This window comes from the organism of the source record quoted next, assembly GCF_019968955.1.
Source record: "MAG: Porospora cf. gigantea A chromosome Unknown PgA_NODE_10_length_87172_cov_338.289, whole genome shotgun sequence".
Classification (NCBI taxonomy): Eukaryota; Apicomplexa; class Conoidasida; order Eugregarinorida; family Porosporidae; genus Porospora; species Porospora cf. gigantea A.
In genome coordinates, this window is record NW_027151279.1 from 25,635 (window position 1) to 41,979 (window position 16,345).

Here is a 16,345-nt window from a genome sequence, read left to right on the forward strand (position 1 = left end):
GAATCCGGTTTTCAACCACACATGTGAACACATCGACTCGCGTCCGGTTCCGACAATGAGCTGGCACAGCACTGCTGACAACCAGAACCCCGAACACAGTTAGCCGTGGCGGTCAAATAGCTTTGTCGTGAGACTTGAGCCTTCTGGTCATTCATTTGGCAATTGGACAGGCACTGTGAGAATGTTTGAGGTTTGTGGAACCCGCAGCAGGTCCCACAAAACTCCATTCTATGGCACCGTTGCCCGCGGATTGCTAAGCACTCCGCGTCCCGATCAGTCCAGTGCCACGCGGATGAGCACACATTTCTGGACGTTTGCATAAAGTCCATAAGGCGTCCGCCTTGGATCGTCTGGTGTATGACGCGAGGGCCCAGCACGAGATCATCGAAGAGCACCTGGCCTGAGCCTGCGGCGAGTCCGACTCCATCGCCCTCCATTGGGTGAGAGGCCATGTCTACAAAGGCTCGTGCTGTCTCACCGGAGGGCAGCTCTTGCACCACCTCGAGACGCTTAGGGCAGAAGACGACTCGGATGTGTGACCACGTCTTGCTTGGCATTTGAGTGAGCTGGGTCAAGTCGTGGGAGGTGAGTTGTCGGTCAGTGGTGCGGCGAACGATCTTAGGCTGTTGGTGAGCGCCAAAGATCAGAGCTGTGTATGTCTTAGGACCATGCCCAACGACTAGCCCCCCAATTGCTCCCGCGTCTGCCAGATAAAACGACAGGGAGATCACGCCGTGGTGACAAGACGTCGAGCCATGTATCGTAGCCAACGACAACGGAGGACTGAGCGGGTCTTGCTGGGGGCTGAATTGAATGACTGAGATTCGTCCCGCCTTGTTCTTCTCAAACAACCAGCTGTGATGATCGTCAACGTTGTCCTCATCATCCAGCATTGAAACTGAAAAGGTTTCATCAAATCGGCCTCCGTCCTCGACGTTCCTGCGGATGGAGCAGGATGGAGGCCGAGGTGGCATCACTGGCGCTTCGGGTTTCTGGCATGCCAGAGATAGGACTTGCCATTTCATGAAGACCATGGGACCCTCGCTTGCGGACACCCACAAAGCTGAAGACCCTGCCGCGAAGGATCCATCCAAGGTGTCAAGTAGCAAGTCTTTCCGATCATTTACACAAACGGTAAGCCGGTTCTTTACCGCCGTCGCCCTAATCTGATTCAGTCAGCCAGAGACACCCACGCTATACACCCCAGGCCCCACATTTACGGGAGTCGCCATCAACAAGTCCATGGCGTTATCCACAACTCTGTACAGGCAAAATCGTCCACGTGGCTTCCCAATCTCCAAGGCAGCCAGATAGTAATTGCGCTTGTCGACAGCGCGGAACGCAAGTCCCACGACGCCCTCGCTGCCTGCGATTACCTGCACATTTGACTCAGTTTCGTAGAATCGCTTGTCTGATAGGAGGTATAGAGCGCCTTGAGCTACACCCTGCACTAGAGGCGTGGGCACTTTAGTGTCAAGAGTGATGCGGCTCTTGTTGCCTGACACACCAGCGACGAAGGACCACTGAGCTTTCAGTTTCCGCACCTGATCCACAACCTCGAAGGAATCTGCAGTCCTGACCTCCTCCATGGACCAGCTCAGAAAACCAGAAGTCGAGGTGTAGCTGTCGTTCAATCGGTGAACCTCGGCATCTCGACCTTCAAGCTGCCCTCCCAGCCCAGACACGATGCTCATGAACTTGTCTACCTGGTCGTCGCCTTGCGACATGGTCGATATTGACTCCAGGTCCAGTTGTCGGTGCGTCTCCTCCGCTGGCTTCACCGCGTCTCGACCTGCAGTCAGCGCGGACGCGGCCATCTCCTGGGCAATAAACGCCAGCATCGGATCTATTCCGTGTATCTGGTCTGTTGTGTTCAGAGTCTTAGTGACGAGCTCCTGTTGCTGCTCATTCAAAGTTTCCTCAGAACCTCCAGACTTCTCCTCCTCGAATCGCCCTGGGTGGCTCGTGGGATCAAAGGAGAGAGGTCCATTGCGAGGACCAGCCGGAGCCTCCTCATCAGCCTGGTCCTCAGAGAGAGGTCCATTGTGAGGACTGGACGGAGTGCTCTCCTCATCCGCCTGTTCCTCAGAATTTCCCTCTTGGAACCCGCTCTCAGCGATGTCATGCTGTAAATCCTCATCATCCAAGCTCTCCGTCTCCAGCAGCTCGGCTTCCTCATCATCAGCAGAACTTCGTTTCAGCTCCAGAAGTGACGTGTGGTTTGGGTTCGGCTTTTCTGATGGTTTGGCTGTTGGGTCCTCCGATTCCTCCTCAGTTGTTCGCTCTTTCTTGGCTTCAGCGTTCGCTTTGCGACCTGCTGCCAGCGCCGAGCACACACCCTCTTCCGGCTCATCTTCCTCCTCGGACTCAGGCAAATACGTTGGCTGAGACTGCAATTCGTAGACCTCAATGGGACATGGCTCACTCCGTGGCGCTAGCCTGAACACCGTTGTGGAGAGTTCTGGCGCTGTTTGAGCCTGGATGCCGTTGGCTAATGTCCCTTCAACCTTCTCGAACGGTGCACGTTGAACCGTGAAGGTAAACATGGAGGCTGTTTGATTTGCACCCGTTTACTCACTGCTGGATTTAAGCCCCATATGGATAGCTGCTCGACAAATAGACGACGAGGGGTGGTAGATCTGGTTGCCAAATACCATCGCCTCGCTTGTGTCACGGCAGTGCTGGGGGCATATCACATTCACAGTGGTGATCACATCGTTGAGGTCAAAAAGATCGTCTTCGCCGGTCGTGTCACATGAGATGGGGGCAGTCTCGAAGGTCGAGGGCGACTCGGGGAATTCACACACCAAGGCCGAGACGTCGGATGCTGTAAGGTTAGTCCATTTGGCGAATCCGAGTTCTTCGTCATGGTCGCCACCCATGACTCCTCCAACAGGCATCCCGAAGCTGCTCAGAATGCTCTCCGCAGAAGCCGCGTTGGTTAGTGAGCTCGTCACGTCCGTTCTGTCAAACGCGGACTTCCAAGTGCCCTCGCACTGGCCAGTAACACAGCCAAAGTCAAATGCCATCGGCACCAGGGAACCTGGCCGAGGTATTGCATCCAGCAACTCCAGAGCGTTGGTCAGCTGCTTCACGTCTGCTGGTGACTTCAAGGTCACAGGGACAAGTCCGACTTCAGCGCAGGTACGGATCACGTCATCAACGGAGGAAATCTTCGAAGAAAGTCCTGGCTGGCTCTTCCGATGCAGAATAACTCGGGTCACTCCGGCTTCCATATCGCAGAATGCTCGAAGGGGCTCCTTAGTACATGGTGGCTCCACGAAATAGAATCCGGTCACGGCAGTGGGCGTACGTCGTTTGATGGCCGAACACGATGCTCCTGGGATGTTACGCGCGTCTCCGGCGTTCATCAAGGAGCCCTTCAGCTGGCTATTGCGGAGTTGGTTCTCTTCCAACGTCCTGAGCTCCAGTCCCATCCCTTGTAGCACTTTATGGTCGTCTTCCACGTCCTTTAGGTCTTTTTTGTTTTCTTTTGAGCACTCCTCCGCTTTGGGAACAGTATCGAGCACGTGGCCTACGGCATATGAGAGTGCCCGCATTCGACTCTTCACATCGCCCTCCGCTGCCAGCATCTTTCGCATGGCGAAGGTGTCGATATCTCCGGTGGACACTCGGAAGAATTTATCCCGCATGTCATCTGACTTCGCTGTCTCACGACAGTCCTTCACGACCGGCTTCAGGCGGTTGACCAGAATCTTAGCTGTTCGGATGCCGTAGACGTACTGTTTCGTGCCCAGCCCCCCTGGTAAGGGCAAGTAGCCTAGAGTAGGGTGCGGCTGCTTCAGCTTGAGTTTGACGTAACGGGCCTGTGTGCCGCCTACATCGTCGATTGTGGTGTTAGACGCGTTGGCAAAGTTAGACTCCGCAACGGCAAAATGCTCGTTGTCGTCTGAGAGCTCCACATCGTAGGTGAAAGGGGGGTATTCCCAGTCTACCTGGATCTTTGACAAGCGTTGTCTGGCACCTAGGTCGATGGAATACTCCACAAGATGAGGGCCGGAGTCCGTAAATGCCATAGAACTCCAATAGGTCGTAGTTTTCCCGTCGATTCCACTCTCAGCTCCGTGACTGTCGCTGGCTGAGCTGCTGGCCCTGGCAGAAATGCCTTCGCCCTCTTTTTGTAAATCCATCATACCAGCCTTCGTGCCTTCAAAAGTCAAACAGAACCGCGAGTCCTCCGGAGCCTTTAAACCCGACCTAAGCTGATCGTTGGCTTCAAAAAACCACTGGCTGCGTCCGTCTCCCTCCTGCAGACTTAGATTGCAGATGTTCAGCTGCAGCTCTCCACCATTCTTCGACGAACCATCCCGCACCTCTACGCACAGTGGACGTACCTTAGCATCCATGGCCACCACAAGCTGCAGCTGCAGGTTCCGGTTGTATCTCCACAGGTCTCTCCCATCGAAAGCTGCGACGCCATAGGTGCACGTATCCAGCGTGATGGGTGCGAACTCCTCAGTGATGCGGCCGTCGGCCACGTGGAGACAGTACTCCTCCTCCGGGGATTGTATCCCGCTGACAAGCAGCTTAGGAACGTCTCCGCTCTGCAGGGCCTTCACTTCCTTCAGGCCCATATAGATATGAGGCGCGCCCCGCATCTTGAGCTTGATTGACTGGGCCATGTACGTCTTCTTGAACGTTATTGACTCTGTGAACGCTGCTTGGTTGTTGGGGGTTCGACGCCAGTTTTGAATTACACTCTCGGATTTGCCGTCGGGGCTGATAGCAATGAGTATCTGTGTGCATAAACAATCTCCCTCACTTCCTCAGGACTGTAGTTCCACGTCAACTCTAGTCCACTGATTGGTTGGGGGCGGCTGAACGCGCCCGTCCACACGACAACGTCCATCTTGCTGTGGTTGCCTGAGGAGCACCAATACCCTGATCCATGGTCGAGCGCCTTCTTCGCCTCGAATTCGGCTGGGTCTGTGCCCACGTTAGTTGACGTTGCTGACGCCGCTTTGAAAGGCACAACCTGTTCGTTTGCCATGGCCAACGGTAAGAAAAGCCATAGCTCTACGCGCATGACTGATTTTATGTAAGTCACGCACTACAATTGCCGTCTGCCTCCAGAGAAGAGCATCTGCTACGTAACCCCATTTTCGCTCACGCTGACCACCACCCAGCTTAGCATGGTGAGAATCATCGTAACCAAGCCAAGCCACGTCGTCGTCACCACCAAGAAGGCCAACCACCAGATGAGAGGGCATGTTTGGGCGCAGGTTTCTGCCGATGTGACCCAGAAAGTGCCTAGCGACATCCACATGAAGGCCGTCTGCATTGAGTTGCAAAGTCTTTCTCACCAACAGCAAATAGAACTCTGCGGTGATTGCGATGCTGTGTGGATGGAGCCCCCTCCCCACTCATGCGACTTCGTCTGTCTTAGTCTGTCGATCACATAACCAGACGGAAGAGACTGCTGACGTGGCCTCTATGGACTCACCAAGAAAACTGCATCGAGACCAGGAAAGGTTCTCACCGCCAACGACAGTCCATAGTTTCAAAGGTGCATCGCAGGGCAGGCTCCACGAAGCGGCCAAGAACAACAAACTCACCACATCAACAACCAAACAGACATACCCAGGCAGAGCGAGTTGTCTGGCTGCATCTAACCTGTTCATGGACGGAAATGAGGATGAGTGACGAATGAGGAAGTTTGGAAAGCACGCATGAGTGTCGAATGTAGGATTTTGCTTATTTCGAAATTAGGATGACGAAAGACGATCCAGCTCCTTCTCCTGGGCCAAAGAAACGGCCTCTTCACAAGCTCATCGTGGAGGAGGCAAGCACTGACGACAATTCGGTCGTCACGCTCAACGCTAAGCGCATGGACGAGCTGAACCTCTTCCGTGGCGACTGCGTCCTCATAAAGGGCAAGAAACGCCGGGACACCGTCTGCATTTGTCTGACTGACAATGACACCGAGGAGGGCAAAGTCCGAATGAACAAAGTTGTCCGCAAGAATCTGCGCGTTCGACTGGGGGATACCGTTTCGTTGTCGGTTCCGCCCGAGGTTCCTTACGGTCGTCGCATTCACGTCTTGCCTCTTGATGACACGATCGAGGGGCTGTCAGGAAACTTATTCGATATCTACCTGAAGCCCTACTTTCTGGAGGCCTACAGACCTGTACGCAAGGGAGACTTGTTCCTAGTAAGAGGAGGCTTTAGGCCTGTGGAGTTCAAGGTCGTTGGCGTTGACCCTGGCGAATTCTGCATTGTGGCTCCTGACACTGCCATCCATTGCGAGGGTGACCCTGTCAAGCGAGAGGATGAAGAGCGCATGGATGAAGTCGGCTACGATGACATTGGCGGATGCAAAAGGCAGATGGCTCAGATCAGAGAGATGATAGAGCTTCCCCTGCGTCATCCTAGTCTGTTCCGTACGCTGGGTGTGAAGCCCCCTAGGGGTGTGTTGCTGTATGGCCCTCCTGGCAGCGGGAAGACATTGATCGCTCGAGCGGTTGCCAACGAAACTGGAGCGTTCTTCTTCCTCATCAATGGTCCAGAGGTCATGTCGAAGATGGCTGGTGAGGCTGAGGCAAATTTACGACGGGCCTTCGAGGAGGCCGAAAAGAATGCTCCTGCCATTATATTTATAGACGAAATCGATGCGATCGCTCCCAAGCGCGAGAAGACTAACGGTGAAGTCGAAAGACGTGTAGTTTCTCAACTACTTACTCTCATGGATGGCCTGAAGGGACGGGGCCAAGTCGTCGTAATTGCGGCAACTAACCGACAGAATTCCATTGATCCCGCGCTTCGCCGGTTCGGCAGATTCGATCGTGAGATCGATATCGGCGTTCCGGATGATACTGGTCGACTGGAAATCCTCCGGATTCACACAAAGAACATGAAGCTGGCGCGAGACGTAAACCTAGAAGAGCTTGCTTCGAAGACACATGGGTTTGTTGGTGCTGATTTGGCCCAGCTGTGCACTGAAGCGGCGCTCTCGTGCATCAGAGAGAAGATGGATCTCATTGACTTGGAAGACGACACTATTGACGCTGAGGTACTGGCTTCAATGGGAGTGACGCAAGACCACTTTAACAACGCCCTCGGCGTCTGCAATCCTTCCTCTCTACGCGAAACCGTCGTGGAGGTCCCCAACATCCACTGGGACGACATCGGCGGCCTCGAGGACGTGAAGCGCAACCTGCAGGAGATGATTCTCTTCCCCATTGAGCATCCAGAGAAGTTCGAGAAGTTCGGTATGTCGCCCTCGCGAGGCGTGCTCTTCTACGGCCCTCCCGGTTGCGGTAAGACCTTGTTAGCGAAGGCCGTGGCTACCGAGTGCAGCGCCAATTTCATCTCGATAAAGGGTCCTGAGCTCCTCACCATGTGGTTCGGTGAGTCCGAGGCAAACGTGCGTGACACGTTCGACAAGGCCCGTGCGGCAGCTCCCTGTGTACTTTTCTTTGACGAATTGGATTCGATCGGTACTCAACGCGGAGGAGGCCATGGTGATGCTGGAGGCGCTGGTAGGTTTCCTGTGATGATTATCAGTCTGACGGACTATTCAGCTTCTAGGCTTCTAGTCAACCTTTGATGATAAAAGGCGATTCTGAGGACTACAATTTTTTTTCAGGTGACAGGGTAATGAACCAACTCCTTACGGAAATCGACGGTGTGGGTCCCAAAAAGAACCTCTTCTTTATCGGAGCCACAAATAGGCCTGAGTTGTTGGATGAAGCCCTTTTGCGGCCGGGACGACTGGATCAGCTCATTTACATCCCACTACCGGACCATGCTGCGCGACTGAGCATTTTGCAGGCCACTCTACGCAAGTCACCAGTCGCTGACAATATTCCACTTAGCTTCGTGGCCCAGAAGACCGAGGGGTTCTCGGGCGCGGATCTGGCGGAGCTCTGTCAGAGAGCCGCGAAGGCGGCGATCCGCGATGCAATCGCAGCGGAAGAACTCAAGAAATCTTCTGGCGAGGAAGATATGGATCTGGATGCTATCTGCGGCCATATCACTCGGAGGCACTTCGAGGAGGCCTTTGCCGGTGCGCGCCGGTCCGTTACCGTAACGGACCTTGGGAAGTACGACCAATTCCGTATGAAGTTCGACCCTGTGTACAAGACCCAAACAGGTGGTGAAGGTATCAGCATCCAGTGGCCCAACACTGGCAACAACAACAGCCAAAGTGGGAAGAGATTCAACATCGAAGACGACGACGACGACCTGTACAGTTGATCCAACACAGTCACATTCTTCTCAACACAGTCACATTCTTCTCAACACAGTCACTCTCTTCTCAACACCGCCATATTCTTCAACACAGTCACTTTCTTCTCAATCTGACTCGCACACCGTAGTGATCCGAAAGAGTAACGAGTCTTGTAGGGTTCCAGAAGCCAAAACAGCCACCATCAATAACCACGCGCGGCTGCATAAGCGACCAGTACGTAACTCACCGCTTGAAACATAATGCCTGCCGCCTCGCAGTGGAACGCCGCCAATCCCCCTCGCAATTCCGTCGGCGGTAAGAATATGTGGTCGCAGCGAGAGCCTTGACAATCTGAGTGGGGACCTGCTGCATTGAGTGGATTCTGCGGGGTCCAGGTGTAAAAAGAGGACTCGTCGTAGCCGGAGTGAGTGCTGCTACTGGTTGTACGGTCCACCCAATCACCATCCCCCAGAGATTTACACAACGTAGAGATCTGGGCACGGTAGAATAGGTCCTCCCACCCTCTGGACTCGAGGAGGTTGTACGTGGAACCACAGAGGTCTGGAGCCGCGTTCAGGTCTCCCATCAGCACAGGACATTCTTTACGTCTTGTTACAGTGCGGACGATGTCCAGCACCTGGGCCAGTTGCTTATTGCGCAGGTTCTCCATTTGCTCTGATTCGGGGTTCACAGCGCCACTAGCCAAATGGACGTTGAGTAAGCAGATTTGGCCTACGCCCGGTACCACTATCGTGGTCTCCAATATGCCCTTGCTAGCAAATATGCTCTCGATCATCGTCGCGGACGTGAACTTGTGAAATTTAGATGTAGTTATGGGGAACTTCGACAAAACCAGCAGCCCGTTGTGCATCGCTAGACACCCCCCCGACGCCCTTCGAGCGTGGAAAGGGTATATGAGCCTAAGCGACTCGATGATAGCGTCTGCGTGACTGTGCTCATAAACCTCTTGCAGCGCCACAATGTCCGCCTCGGATGATCTGAGGGAGATTGGCATATGTCCCAGTCTTCTTGATGCGAAGGCAGGGTTCGTGTAAACCGATATTCCGCACACGCGGTAGTCCAGAAGACCCGCGTTGAAAGTGAGAATCGTCAGACAGTCCACTTGTGCGTCTCCGCCGCTGTTCTCGTATGGTCCTTGACAATGAGACTCATCCCTTAGTATATCAGCTTCTAACGACTCCAATACAGCGGTCTCCTCCAGCCTGTCGTCGAAGGTCAACATAGGTTCTCGGCTTGTGGTGGTTAATGGAAGGCCAGCAATCTCGGGCAGTCTAAGCCCGGAGCTTACAACAGCTCCAGTGAAACTCATTCCGCGTTTGATGTCCCGAAGCGCGTCGTTTATGGTGTTCGACGAGAACGGAGATGTGAAGTCCGGTCCAAGCACACCTGGGTGTGAATGCCGGCGTGCCTCTCCACGCTCCATGCTGTCGGCGGAGACGTTAAGCGGCCGGAGATCGCGTGACATGGTTGTGGCAACAGAAAAGCGCCTTAATTTTTCAACGTTTCAACTGCGAATCACGCTACGCCGTTGAAGAGCAAAGCTTCAACTGCCATACAAGAGTCAACCTTCAGCTGCCATTCACGCTGCCGCCGTTCAAAATTCGCCGCTTCCAACGCGGCCTCCGCTGCCAACAGCTCGTTGTCATCTGCGTCTCGCCAGCCGAAGTAGTCAGGTGTGATATTCCGACTTAGCTGTGCCCTGGTTTTCCGCTGAGGTAGCGGCTTTTTCTCGGCCTCAAAGAGGTCTCGGACGCCTGGTAGATTCTTCGCAGCTCCGTAGTACTTGTATCCGCCTGCACCCGCCAGCTCTACACCGGCTTGGTCAAAACCTGAGGCGTTGGCGGCTCGGTAGTCTGGGCCTCCCAGCTCCAAAATCCGATTCTCCCATCGATGCTTCTCTCTAATGTGACGATTGATTTGGTCGTTAAGCTCTCGGATACGCATTTCGCCAAGGCCAGCGTTCTGGATCTCACTGACTTTTACGATGATCTGACATTCCACCTGCTTCCTCCAATACTCTGCTTCGCTGGAATTGGTCACAGACTCCGAAAACCTCGGCCTCCTCCCGCCAGCACCCCCAATAGTGACCGCCTTCTTAAGAGTCTGCCAGCGGTTGAGCGTCCCTAGGGCTTTCTCTGCATTACGGGCCATTTATTACGGAATTCTATGGAACGACAGGTGGTTCAGGTGGTCGGCAGCGTTGTCGAGCGTGCACTTCGAGAGAAGGAGACAGAACTCGACAATGAGCTGTTCACTTTGAACAACCAAGATATAGCAGCTGAGGACGACATCGATGCCTTACGTCAGCGACGCCTTGTCCAACTGAAGCAGCAACGGCAGAAGATGACACACTATCGTGAAAATGTGGGGGTGCGGGGAACCAGTTAAGCAGAATCACGGCACCTACAAGGAGCTCATGGAGGAACGCGAGTTTTTCCAAGTGTGCAAGGACAGCCAGTTTGTTCTATGCCACTTCTATCGCCCAGCCACGCGTCTTTGTCTTGAACTGGACGAGAAACTAGACTTGCTGGCCCAGAAGCACCTCCACATCCGCGTGGTAAAGATTAACGTTGAGAGATCCCCCTTCCTCTGTGAACGGCTCAAGATTTTCGTCATTCCGTCAATGATGCTGATCAAGGACGGTCAGGCTGTCCACACAATGATTGGGTTTGAAGAACTGGGAGGAACTGAATCATTCGAGCTCTGCGACCTTGAAGCAGCTCTAGCATTGCACGAGTTCCTCCAAATGAAGAGTCGTATGTGATCGACCGCGTTGAGAATCTGAGTTGTAGTTGAGTCAGCAATAACAGATTTTATAATGGAGGCCCTGTTCGCCAGTATTAAGTACGCCGCAGCCGTAGACCTGACGCAGAGCGCGAGGCCAAATCCAGCCCACAAACGACATGGAGCAGGTGCGAGCTCGGGAGCAGGAACGGAAGGCTGAGGCGGATATCCGGCGCGCCAACGCTCCGCCCCCACCGCCGACACCAGCAGCTCCTGCACGAGTGGAGATGAGGCCCAGTGCTACCGGACTGGCGATGGCGGCAGCGTTGAAGGGAGGCGTCGATCTGAAGGGTCAGTTGAAGCCGGTAAAGAAGGTAGCCCGGGAGCCCGTAAAACCTAAAGCGGCCCTTAGGAAGCCCAAAGTACCGACTAGGGCCAAACATTCGGGTCCTCCGGCGAGGAAGTCGCCTCCACCTCCGCCTCCAACAACGAAGCCTGGCTCTCCACCGAAAAAGACGCCGCCAGTCCAAGTGGTGGCTGCTCCACCAGCTCCAGTCCCACCAGTAGTGACTCCTCCTCCAATCCCACCAGTTGTGTCTGCTCCCCCTCCAGTCCTGGTAAATCCCAACCCGAAAGCTTTGTCGCCACCATCAAGTCCAAGCTCCCGACCACCTCTGGTGTCCGAAGGTCCACCGAAACCGATTGTAGAATATTCCGTTTGCAGTCGCAAATCTACGACAAGTTCTGAAGGTCCTGGAAAAAGACTCCCCCGAGAAGATCCGTTTGCACCATGGGAGCAGACTCCGCGAAATATCACATGCCCCTGCATGACGTACGACCACCCGGAGGCAACAGTAGGACAACGGATGTTTTACTTCCTGTCCTCTTTAATGCGGCCTACCTATCGAAAGAGGAAATAATTTTCATGTCGAAATCAACCTCGAAGGATGATGTTTTCTAGACACAAAATAGTTCTATTCGTGATGTCAGACTTCTCCTCAACTTCCTTGGACGATATGCTACTAGGCGTTGTAGATCTGATGCCTGACCTCCAAAGGGAGGTGGTTGACCAGTGGGGAGACATGTACACAGTCCTGACTCTGCAGAGCGAACTTATGCGACGACCTGCGAAGGACAGCGTGGGCGTCTCGGTGGAGGCAGATACGACATCTCCTTTTATGAAGGAGATCAACGGACAGATGGAGCTGTTTAAGAACGCCATGGACATACTGGAGGACTCTGTCATCTCCATCGAAGAAGCCTCCATCACCCTTCGAAAAATCACAACAGATGATGAGGAGACCGCTTTACAGCGAGACGTCGCCCGTTTAGTTACGAGGACCAACGGGATTGTTCTGGGTATGAAGAGAGCGCTGGAGAACATGAAAAATCACATCCAGGTGGCCAAGGAGCAAGCGGGTGGCTCAATGGCAGGCGAGATTCTGATTGCTCAGAATACGCACCAAGCGGTCAGCAAGAAACTGCGATCTGAAGCCCTGAACTACCAAAATGCTCAGGTGGCCTTCAAAGAGGGCATCACTGGCAAAATTAGGCGCAAGTTGATAATCGTCGCTCCTGAGCTTGAGAAGAAGGAGATCGACGACCTCGTCCAGCAAGGGGACGGTCAGGTGGTGAAGCAGGTGCTCGCTCAGCGTATGGCAGCTAGCGAGGACATGGCCCATGCAGTTGCGAGTGTGCAAGACAAGTATGAGGCCGTCAGAATGCTAGAGAAGAGCGTAGCGCAGCTACACCAACTATTCGTCGACCTCGCTGTTCTGGTGGACGTTCAGGGAGAACGCCTGGACAACATCGAGGCCAACGTACAGGCTGCAGCGGAGTATGCGGAGGAAGCAAACAAGGACCTTGTCAAGGCCCTGGAAAACAAGAAGAAACGGCAGAAAGTGAGTGTCTGGGAATCGTACCACAGCGCGCCGGTATCTGCGTTTGTGTGGCCATCGTCGTCCTGATCGCTGTCTTGGCTCCCACTCTGGCGGTGTGAGGTGTGAGGTGCATTCTTACACAGCGTTTTCAAGTGACGGGGACAAATTGTAGGATATGCTCCGTCGTCGGCCTAGATTAAACCTACATCCCAGCTTACTTTGTCGGTATAAGCTATGGCGATCGTCTGGAACTGGCACCTCCAAACTCGCCGATAGATCCTGTGTAACGGTTTTCTGAGGACCCACTCTATCAGATTCTGTGAGCTCGCTGGTCATGTGAAGGAGACGGTCCACGGTTAATACGCCGCTGGGCGGCTCGTTCGCTGGTAGGGCTTCCAGCTCATCCGAGTGCCGCAAGATGTCGACGGCATATAGCAACTGACGGGCTCGACTGTCGTAGGGGATGCTTTGCAGTCGAGATCGCAAGTCGTGTACCAACGCTGGCCTCATTGTGTGGATTATGGTGCCATCATCCGCTAATACATCGACGCTCTTCTCTTTCATCACACTCGAAACCTCGTCCAACGACTCTAACGTACTTTCCAAGGTCATGAAATTGTCTAGTTCGCTGTGCAGCCCAGGTAAATAATCCAACGAGTCCTCAGGCAACATTGCCTGCAAATCCAGAGGCTCAGTCGTCTCATAGGCCGATACTCCCTCCAGTGAGTAGCTGTCAAGGGGGAGGGGAGCGGGGGCATCGCTACGTTGTGCAATGGTGACTTGGGGAAGAAGCTTTCTCGGTGGTTCCATATTCAGGATCTCTGGTGGAAGCGGCTCCTCTGGGAGCGTCACTCTCGACACGTCGGAAAAAGTGGGAGCGACACTCTGGGATCTCTCGCTGGACGAAGCGACGATAAGCTCGGGACATTCATTGGAATAGGCAGACAGGTGGTCTACTCTATGCATTGGCCGGGCTGACGCTCGTGGCAAGTGGATGGGCCTAATAGGTGGCACGAACGCACCGCGAAATTTTGGGGGTACCGGTTTCTTCTTGGTAGCGGCAAACAAGTTGCATGCCAGGCTTGATTCAGGACTAAGAGTCGGTCTATGCTCCAATGACTGAAACTCAGCAGAGACCTGTGCATGCAGTACGTCAGGGTGATCGATGTCTAACAGATCACCTGCAGCTTCCCATTCACCTCCAGGGTCCCATCCACTTCCAGCTTCCCATTCACCTCCAGGGTCCCATCCACTTCCAGCTTCCCATTCATCTCCAGCTTCCGACTGATCTCCAGCTTCCCATTCATCTCCAGCTTCCCATTCAACTCCAGCGTCACTCCCTGAATCATAAGTCCCCGCGCGAGACCACGATGTCTCAGTGTAGGACCACGATATGGGGTCATACTCGAACAGCGAGGCGCCGTCGGAGTAAAGCTCTCGTCCGCTTCGAGAACGGACAACAGTCATGTTTGCCTCCCAATCTGCATCGGCAACCTCTAAAGCCTCTGCATTCGCCAGATTTGACTCAGAACGGCATAAAACCTCCTGCGGGTTGCAGATCCGAGTGTCATTAATCATGATATCAGTCACACTACGAATTCAATTGCCCATCGGCATCATGTCTTCCTTGTCGTCCCAGTGGCCGTCCTTGGGTGGGCCCTTCAGACCAGCAGGCTTAGCCATAATCAGCTCGTCCACGCGCAGAATTGTCAGGGCCGAGTCCACCGCAAGCTTCAATGCCCACAGGCGAGTCTCAAAGTGGTCCAAGATCCCGTTATCCGCCGCGTCCAAGCAAAAGTTCGGACCAGCAACGTCCACGCCAACAGTAGAAAGACCGTTGGAATGCTCATGGAGGAGCTTCGTTAAGGCCTGCATCGTGTCGTGTCCCGCGTTTTCCGCAAGTACCTGCGGTACCACGCGCAATGCCTCTGCGAATGCAGCGATGGCATACTGCTCCAACCCCGTATGGATTTTTCCGAAGTCCTCAATTCGGCCGGCCAACGCCATGTCAGCAGCACCAGCGCCCGGAAGGAAGCGCACATCCTTCGTCATGGACTTCACACACAGCACAGCATCCTCTATCGCTCGCTCGACCTCGTCCATCATGTTCTTAGTGGAACCTCGAAGGACGATGGTTGAAACCACAGAGTCGCGACTTTTGATAACGGTCACCATCCTACTGCCGATCTCGACCTGTTTCACGCTGTCAGCGAACCCGACCTCCTCCGGGGAAGGCGCTCGCATGTATGTGAGGGGGATGGCACCAACGGTCCTACAGAGCCTGTTCAACTCGAACTTCGAAGGAGTTCGAATGGTCAAAAGGTCGTACTTGTTCACATAATGTTGCGCCGTATCCGAAATGTTGCCTCCCACGATGATTACCTCCACACCAGCGTCCTTGATGGACTTCACCACTGCCTCAATTTTCGTTTCGTCCTCAGCAGTGAACTGCATCAGCTCCTCCGCGGTGTTGACCAGCACAGTCCCCTTGGTTTCCGTGCTGACCGTCTCCAAGCCTACCCCCAGGGCCATCGCCTTACAGGCGCCCTTGGAGGTGCACCGGGAGGTGGGTTGTCTCTCGTGAACCATGCCTTCGACGACCTCTGAAGCGGCAAGAGATCCACCAGTCACTTTGCTCACGCGAACATTGTCCACATTGAAAGCCACCCCAGGCTTATAAACCCGACACGCGGCCTTCGCCACCAGCCCAGCGACCATATCCTCCATGCCGTAACGTTTCGACGCCACGACAGTTCTAACGGCTTTCTCCAAGTTGGCTTCGTCGGCTACTTCAGGGATAGACCAGCAGACGAACTCTGGTAAAATCCGCAACGATTCCTGAGATGCGATCTTGAACCCACGGATGATGTCAGCCAGATGCAGCCCTTGCTTAATCAACGCACTCGCCTGGCTTAGCAGTTCCCCAGCGAACACCATAACGAAGTTTGTGCCATCTCCGAACTCGGAGTTCTGGAGTTGCGCCGCTTGTACAAGAAGCTTTGCGGCAGGGTGTTCGACCTCCATCTGCTCTGTCATGACGGCTGCGTCAGAGGTGACGAAAACCTTGTCGATGTGGTTGACGAGGAGCTTCTGCATGCTCTGAGGCCCCATGCTGGACCGGAGCTTGCGCGTTAGCGTGACACAAGCCTCCACGTTGCGTAGTACAGCCTCTTCAGTTCCTGAGTAGTGTCGTCCTCCGTCTTTCAACAACGACGAGACCCCTGTTTGGCTAAACATCGACGATGAAAAATGAGCAATTGGCACATGATCGGTTTCCACAGCGAGGCCGTTGACTACAGCATCGTCGCTCGAGAGGAATTCCGGGACAGCTCTGTGGTTGGGTACATTCGAGACACTCCAGTGACCTATGGGAACATAGCACCTGATTTCCTTGTGTCACCCAAAAATGCTATGGTATTTTCCTCCATCGACTCCTACCGACGCAACCCAAAGGACCTGACTCAACGCATCGAGCTCACGGTTAAAGGCCACTATTCCGTTCGCATTCTCCTCTTTTTACTGGACAGCA

At 54.1% G+C, this 16,345-nt stretch overlaps 10 protein-coding genes across 19 annotated transcripts; 5 read left to right on the top strand and 5 right to left on the bottom strand.

The window, feature by feature from the left end:
* Positions 1 to 11: 11 nt before the first annotated feature.
* On the bottom strand, positions 12 to 5,047 carry KVP18_000493 (uncharacterized protein; the record flags this gene model as incomplete). 5 transcript variants are annotated; one of them, XM_067949525.1, is made up of 4 exons in its annotated part: positions 12 to 1,166; positions 1,194 to 2,551; positions 2,579 to 4,757; positions 4,784 to 5,047. In XM_067949525.1, 4 exons carry the CDS (start codon positions 5,045 to 5,047, stop codon positions 12 to 14), a joined length of 4,956 nt encoding a protein of 1,651 aa, XP_067813846.1. The 5 variants fall into 5 exon arrangements, with proteins under 5 accessions (XP_067813846.1, XP_067813845.1, XP_067813848.1 ...); XM_067949524.1 differs by lacking the exons at positions 1,194 to 2,551; positions 2,579 to 4,757; positions 4,784 to 5,047 and having other exon boundaries at positions 12 to 1,025; XM_067949527.1 differs by lacking the exons at positions 12 to 1,166; positions 2,579 to 4,757; positions 4,784 to 5,047 and having other exon boundaries at positions 1,176 to 2,546.
* A 106-nt stretch (positions 5,048 to 5,153) lies between these two features.
* On the top strand, positions 5,154 to 5,423 carry KVP18_000501 (uncharacterized protein; the record flags this gene model as incomplete). The annotated part of the gene is made up of 1 exon (XM_067949581.1): positions 5,154 to 5,423. One exon carries the CDS (start codon positions 5,154 to 5,156, stop codon positions 5,421 to 5,423), a length of 270 nt encoding a protein of 89 aa, XP_067813859.1.
* A 308-nt stretch (positions 5,424 to 5,731) lies between these two features.
* Positions 5,732 to 7,567, top strand: KVP18_000461 (uncharacterized protein; the record flags this gene model as incomplete). Its single annotated transcript, XM_067949282.1, has 1 exon — positions 5,732 to 7,567. The coding sequence occupies one exon, from the start codon at positions 5,732 to 5,734 to the stop codon at positions 7,565 to 7,567; it is 1,836 nt and encodes a 611-aa protein (XP_067813796.1).
* A 50-nt stretch (positions 7,568 to 7,617) lies between these two features.
* Positions 7,618 to 8,217, top strand: KVP18_005186 (uncharacterized protein; the record flags this gene model as incomplete). The annotated part of the gene is made up of 1 exon (XM_067949570.1): positions 7,618 to 8,217. The coding sequence occupies one exon, from the start codon at positions 7,618 to 7,620 to the stop codon at positions 8,215 to 8,217; it is 600 nt and encodes a 199-aa protein (XP_067813871.1).
* Positions 8,218 to 8,393: 176 nt separating this feature from the next.
* Positions 8,394 to 9,677, bottom strand: KVP18_000500 (uncharacterized protein; the record flags this gene model as incomplete). The annotated part of the gene is made up of 1 exon (XM_067949576.1): positions 8,394 to 9,677. The coding sequence occupies one exon, from the start codon at positions 9,675 to 9,677 to the stop codon at positions 8,394 to 8,396; it is 1,284 nt and encodes a 427-aa protein (XP_067813858.1).
* A 50-nt stretch (positions 9,678 to 9,727) lies between these two features.
* Positions 9,728 to 10,363, bottom strand: KVP18_000482 (uncharacterized protein; the record flags this gene model as incomplete). Of its 2 annotated transcripts, none has more annotated exons than XM_067949452.1 (1): positions 9,728 to 10,363. In XM_067949452.1, the coding sequence occupies one exon, from the start codon at positions 10,361 to 10,363 to the stop codon at positions 9,728 to 9,730; it is 636 nt and encodes a 211-aa protein (XP_067813830.1). The 2 variants fall into 2 exon arrangements, with proteins under 2 accessions (XP_067813830.1, XP_067813829.1); XM_067949451.1 differs by having other exon boundaries at positions 9,728 to 10,156.
* Positions 10,364 to 10,378: 15 nt separating this feature from the next.
* Positions 10,379 to 10,976, top strand: KVP18_000471 (uncharacterized protein; the record flags this gene model as incomplete). Of its 2 annotated transcripts, XM_067949353.1 has the most annotated exons (2): positions 10,379 to 10,576; positions 10,605 to 10,976. In XM_067949353.1, the coding sequence occupies 2 exons, from the start codon at positions 10,379 to 10,381 to the stop codon at positions 10,974 to 10,976; spliced, it is 570 nt and encodes a 189-aa protein (XP_067813813.1). The 2 variants fall into 2 exon arrangements, with proteins under 2 accessions (XP_067813813.1, XP_067813812.1); XM_067949352.1 differs by having other exon boundaries at positions 10,575 to 10,976.
* Positions 10,977 to 11,030: 54 nt separating this feature from the next.
* Positions 11,031 to 12,935, top strand: KVP18_000467 (uncharacterized protein; the record flags this gene model as incomplete). Of its 3 annotated transcripts, XM_067949315.1 has the most annotated exons (4): positions 11,031 to 11,056; positions 11,085 to 11,383; positions 11,909 to 12,837; positions 12,864 to 12,935. In XM_067949315.1, the coding sequence occupies 4 exons, from the start codon at positions 11,031 to 11,033 to the stop codon at positions 12,933 to 12,935; spliced, it is 1,326 nt and encodes a 441-aa protein (XP_067813806.1). The 3 variants fall into 3 exon arrangements, with proteins under 3 accessions (XP_067813806.1, XP_067813804.1, XP_067813805.1); XM_067949313.1 differs by lacking the exons at positions 11,031 to 11,056; positions 11,909 to 12,837; positions 12,864 to 12,935 and having other exon boundaries at positions 11,116 to 11,856; XM_067949314.1 differs by lacking the exons at positions 11,031 to 11,056; positions 11,085 to 11,383 and having other exon boundaries at positions 11,920 to 12,903.
* A 16-nt stretch (positions 12,936 to 12,951) lies between these two features.
* Positions 12,952 to 14,394, bottom strand: KVP18_000457 (uncharacterized protein; the record flags this gene model as incomplete). 2 transcript variants are annotated; one of them, XM_067949251.1, is made up of 3 exons in its annotated part: positions 12,952 to 13,007; positions 13,035 to 13,095; positions 13,123 to 14,394. In XM_067949251.1, the coding sequence occupies 3 exons, from the start codon at positions 14,392 to 14,394 to the stop codon at positions 12,952 to 12,954; spliced, it is 1,389 nt and encodes a 462-aa protein (XP_067813787.1). The 2 variants fall into 2 exon arrangements, with proteins under 2 accessions (XP_067813787.1, XP_067813786.1); XM_067949250.1 differs by having other exon boundaries at positions 12,952 to 14,394.
* A 21-nt stretch (positions 14,395 to 14,415) lies between these two features.
* Positions 14,416 to 16,053, bottom strand: KVP18_000490 (uncharacterized protein; the record flags this gene model as incomplete). Its single annotated transcript, XM_067949501.1, has 1 exon — positions 14,416 to 16,053. One exon carries the CDS (start codon positions 16,051 to 16,053, stop codon positions 14,416 to 14,418), a length of 1,638 nt encoding a protein of 545 aa, XP_067813841.1.
* Between the last annotated feature and the right edge of the window lie 292 nt (positions 16,054 to 16,345).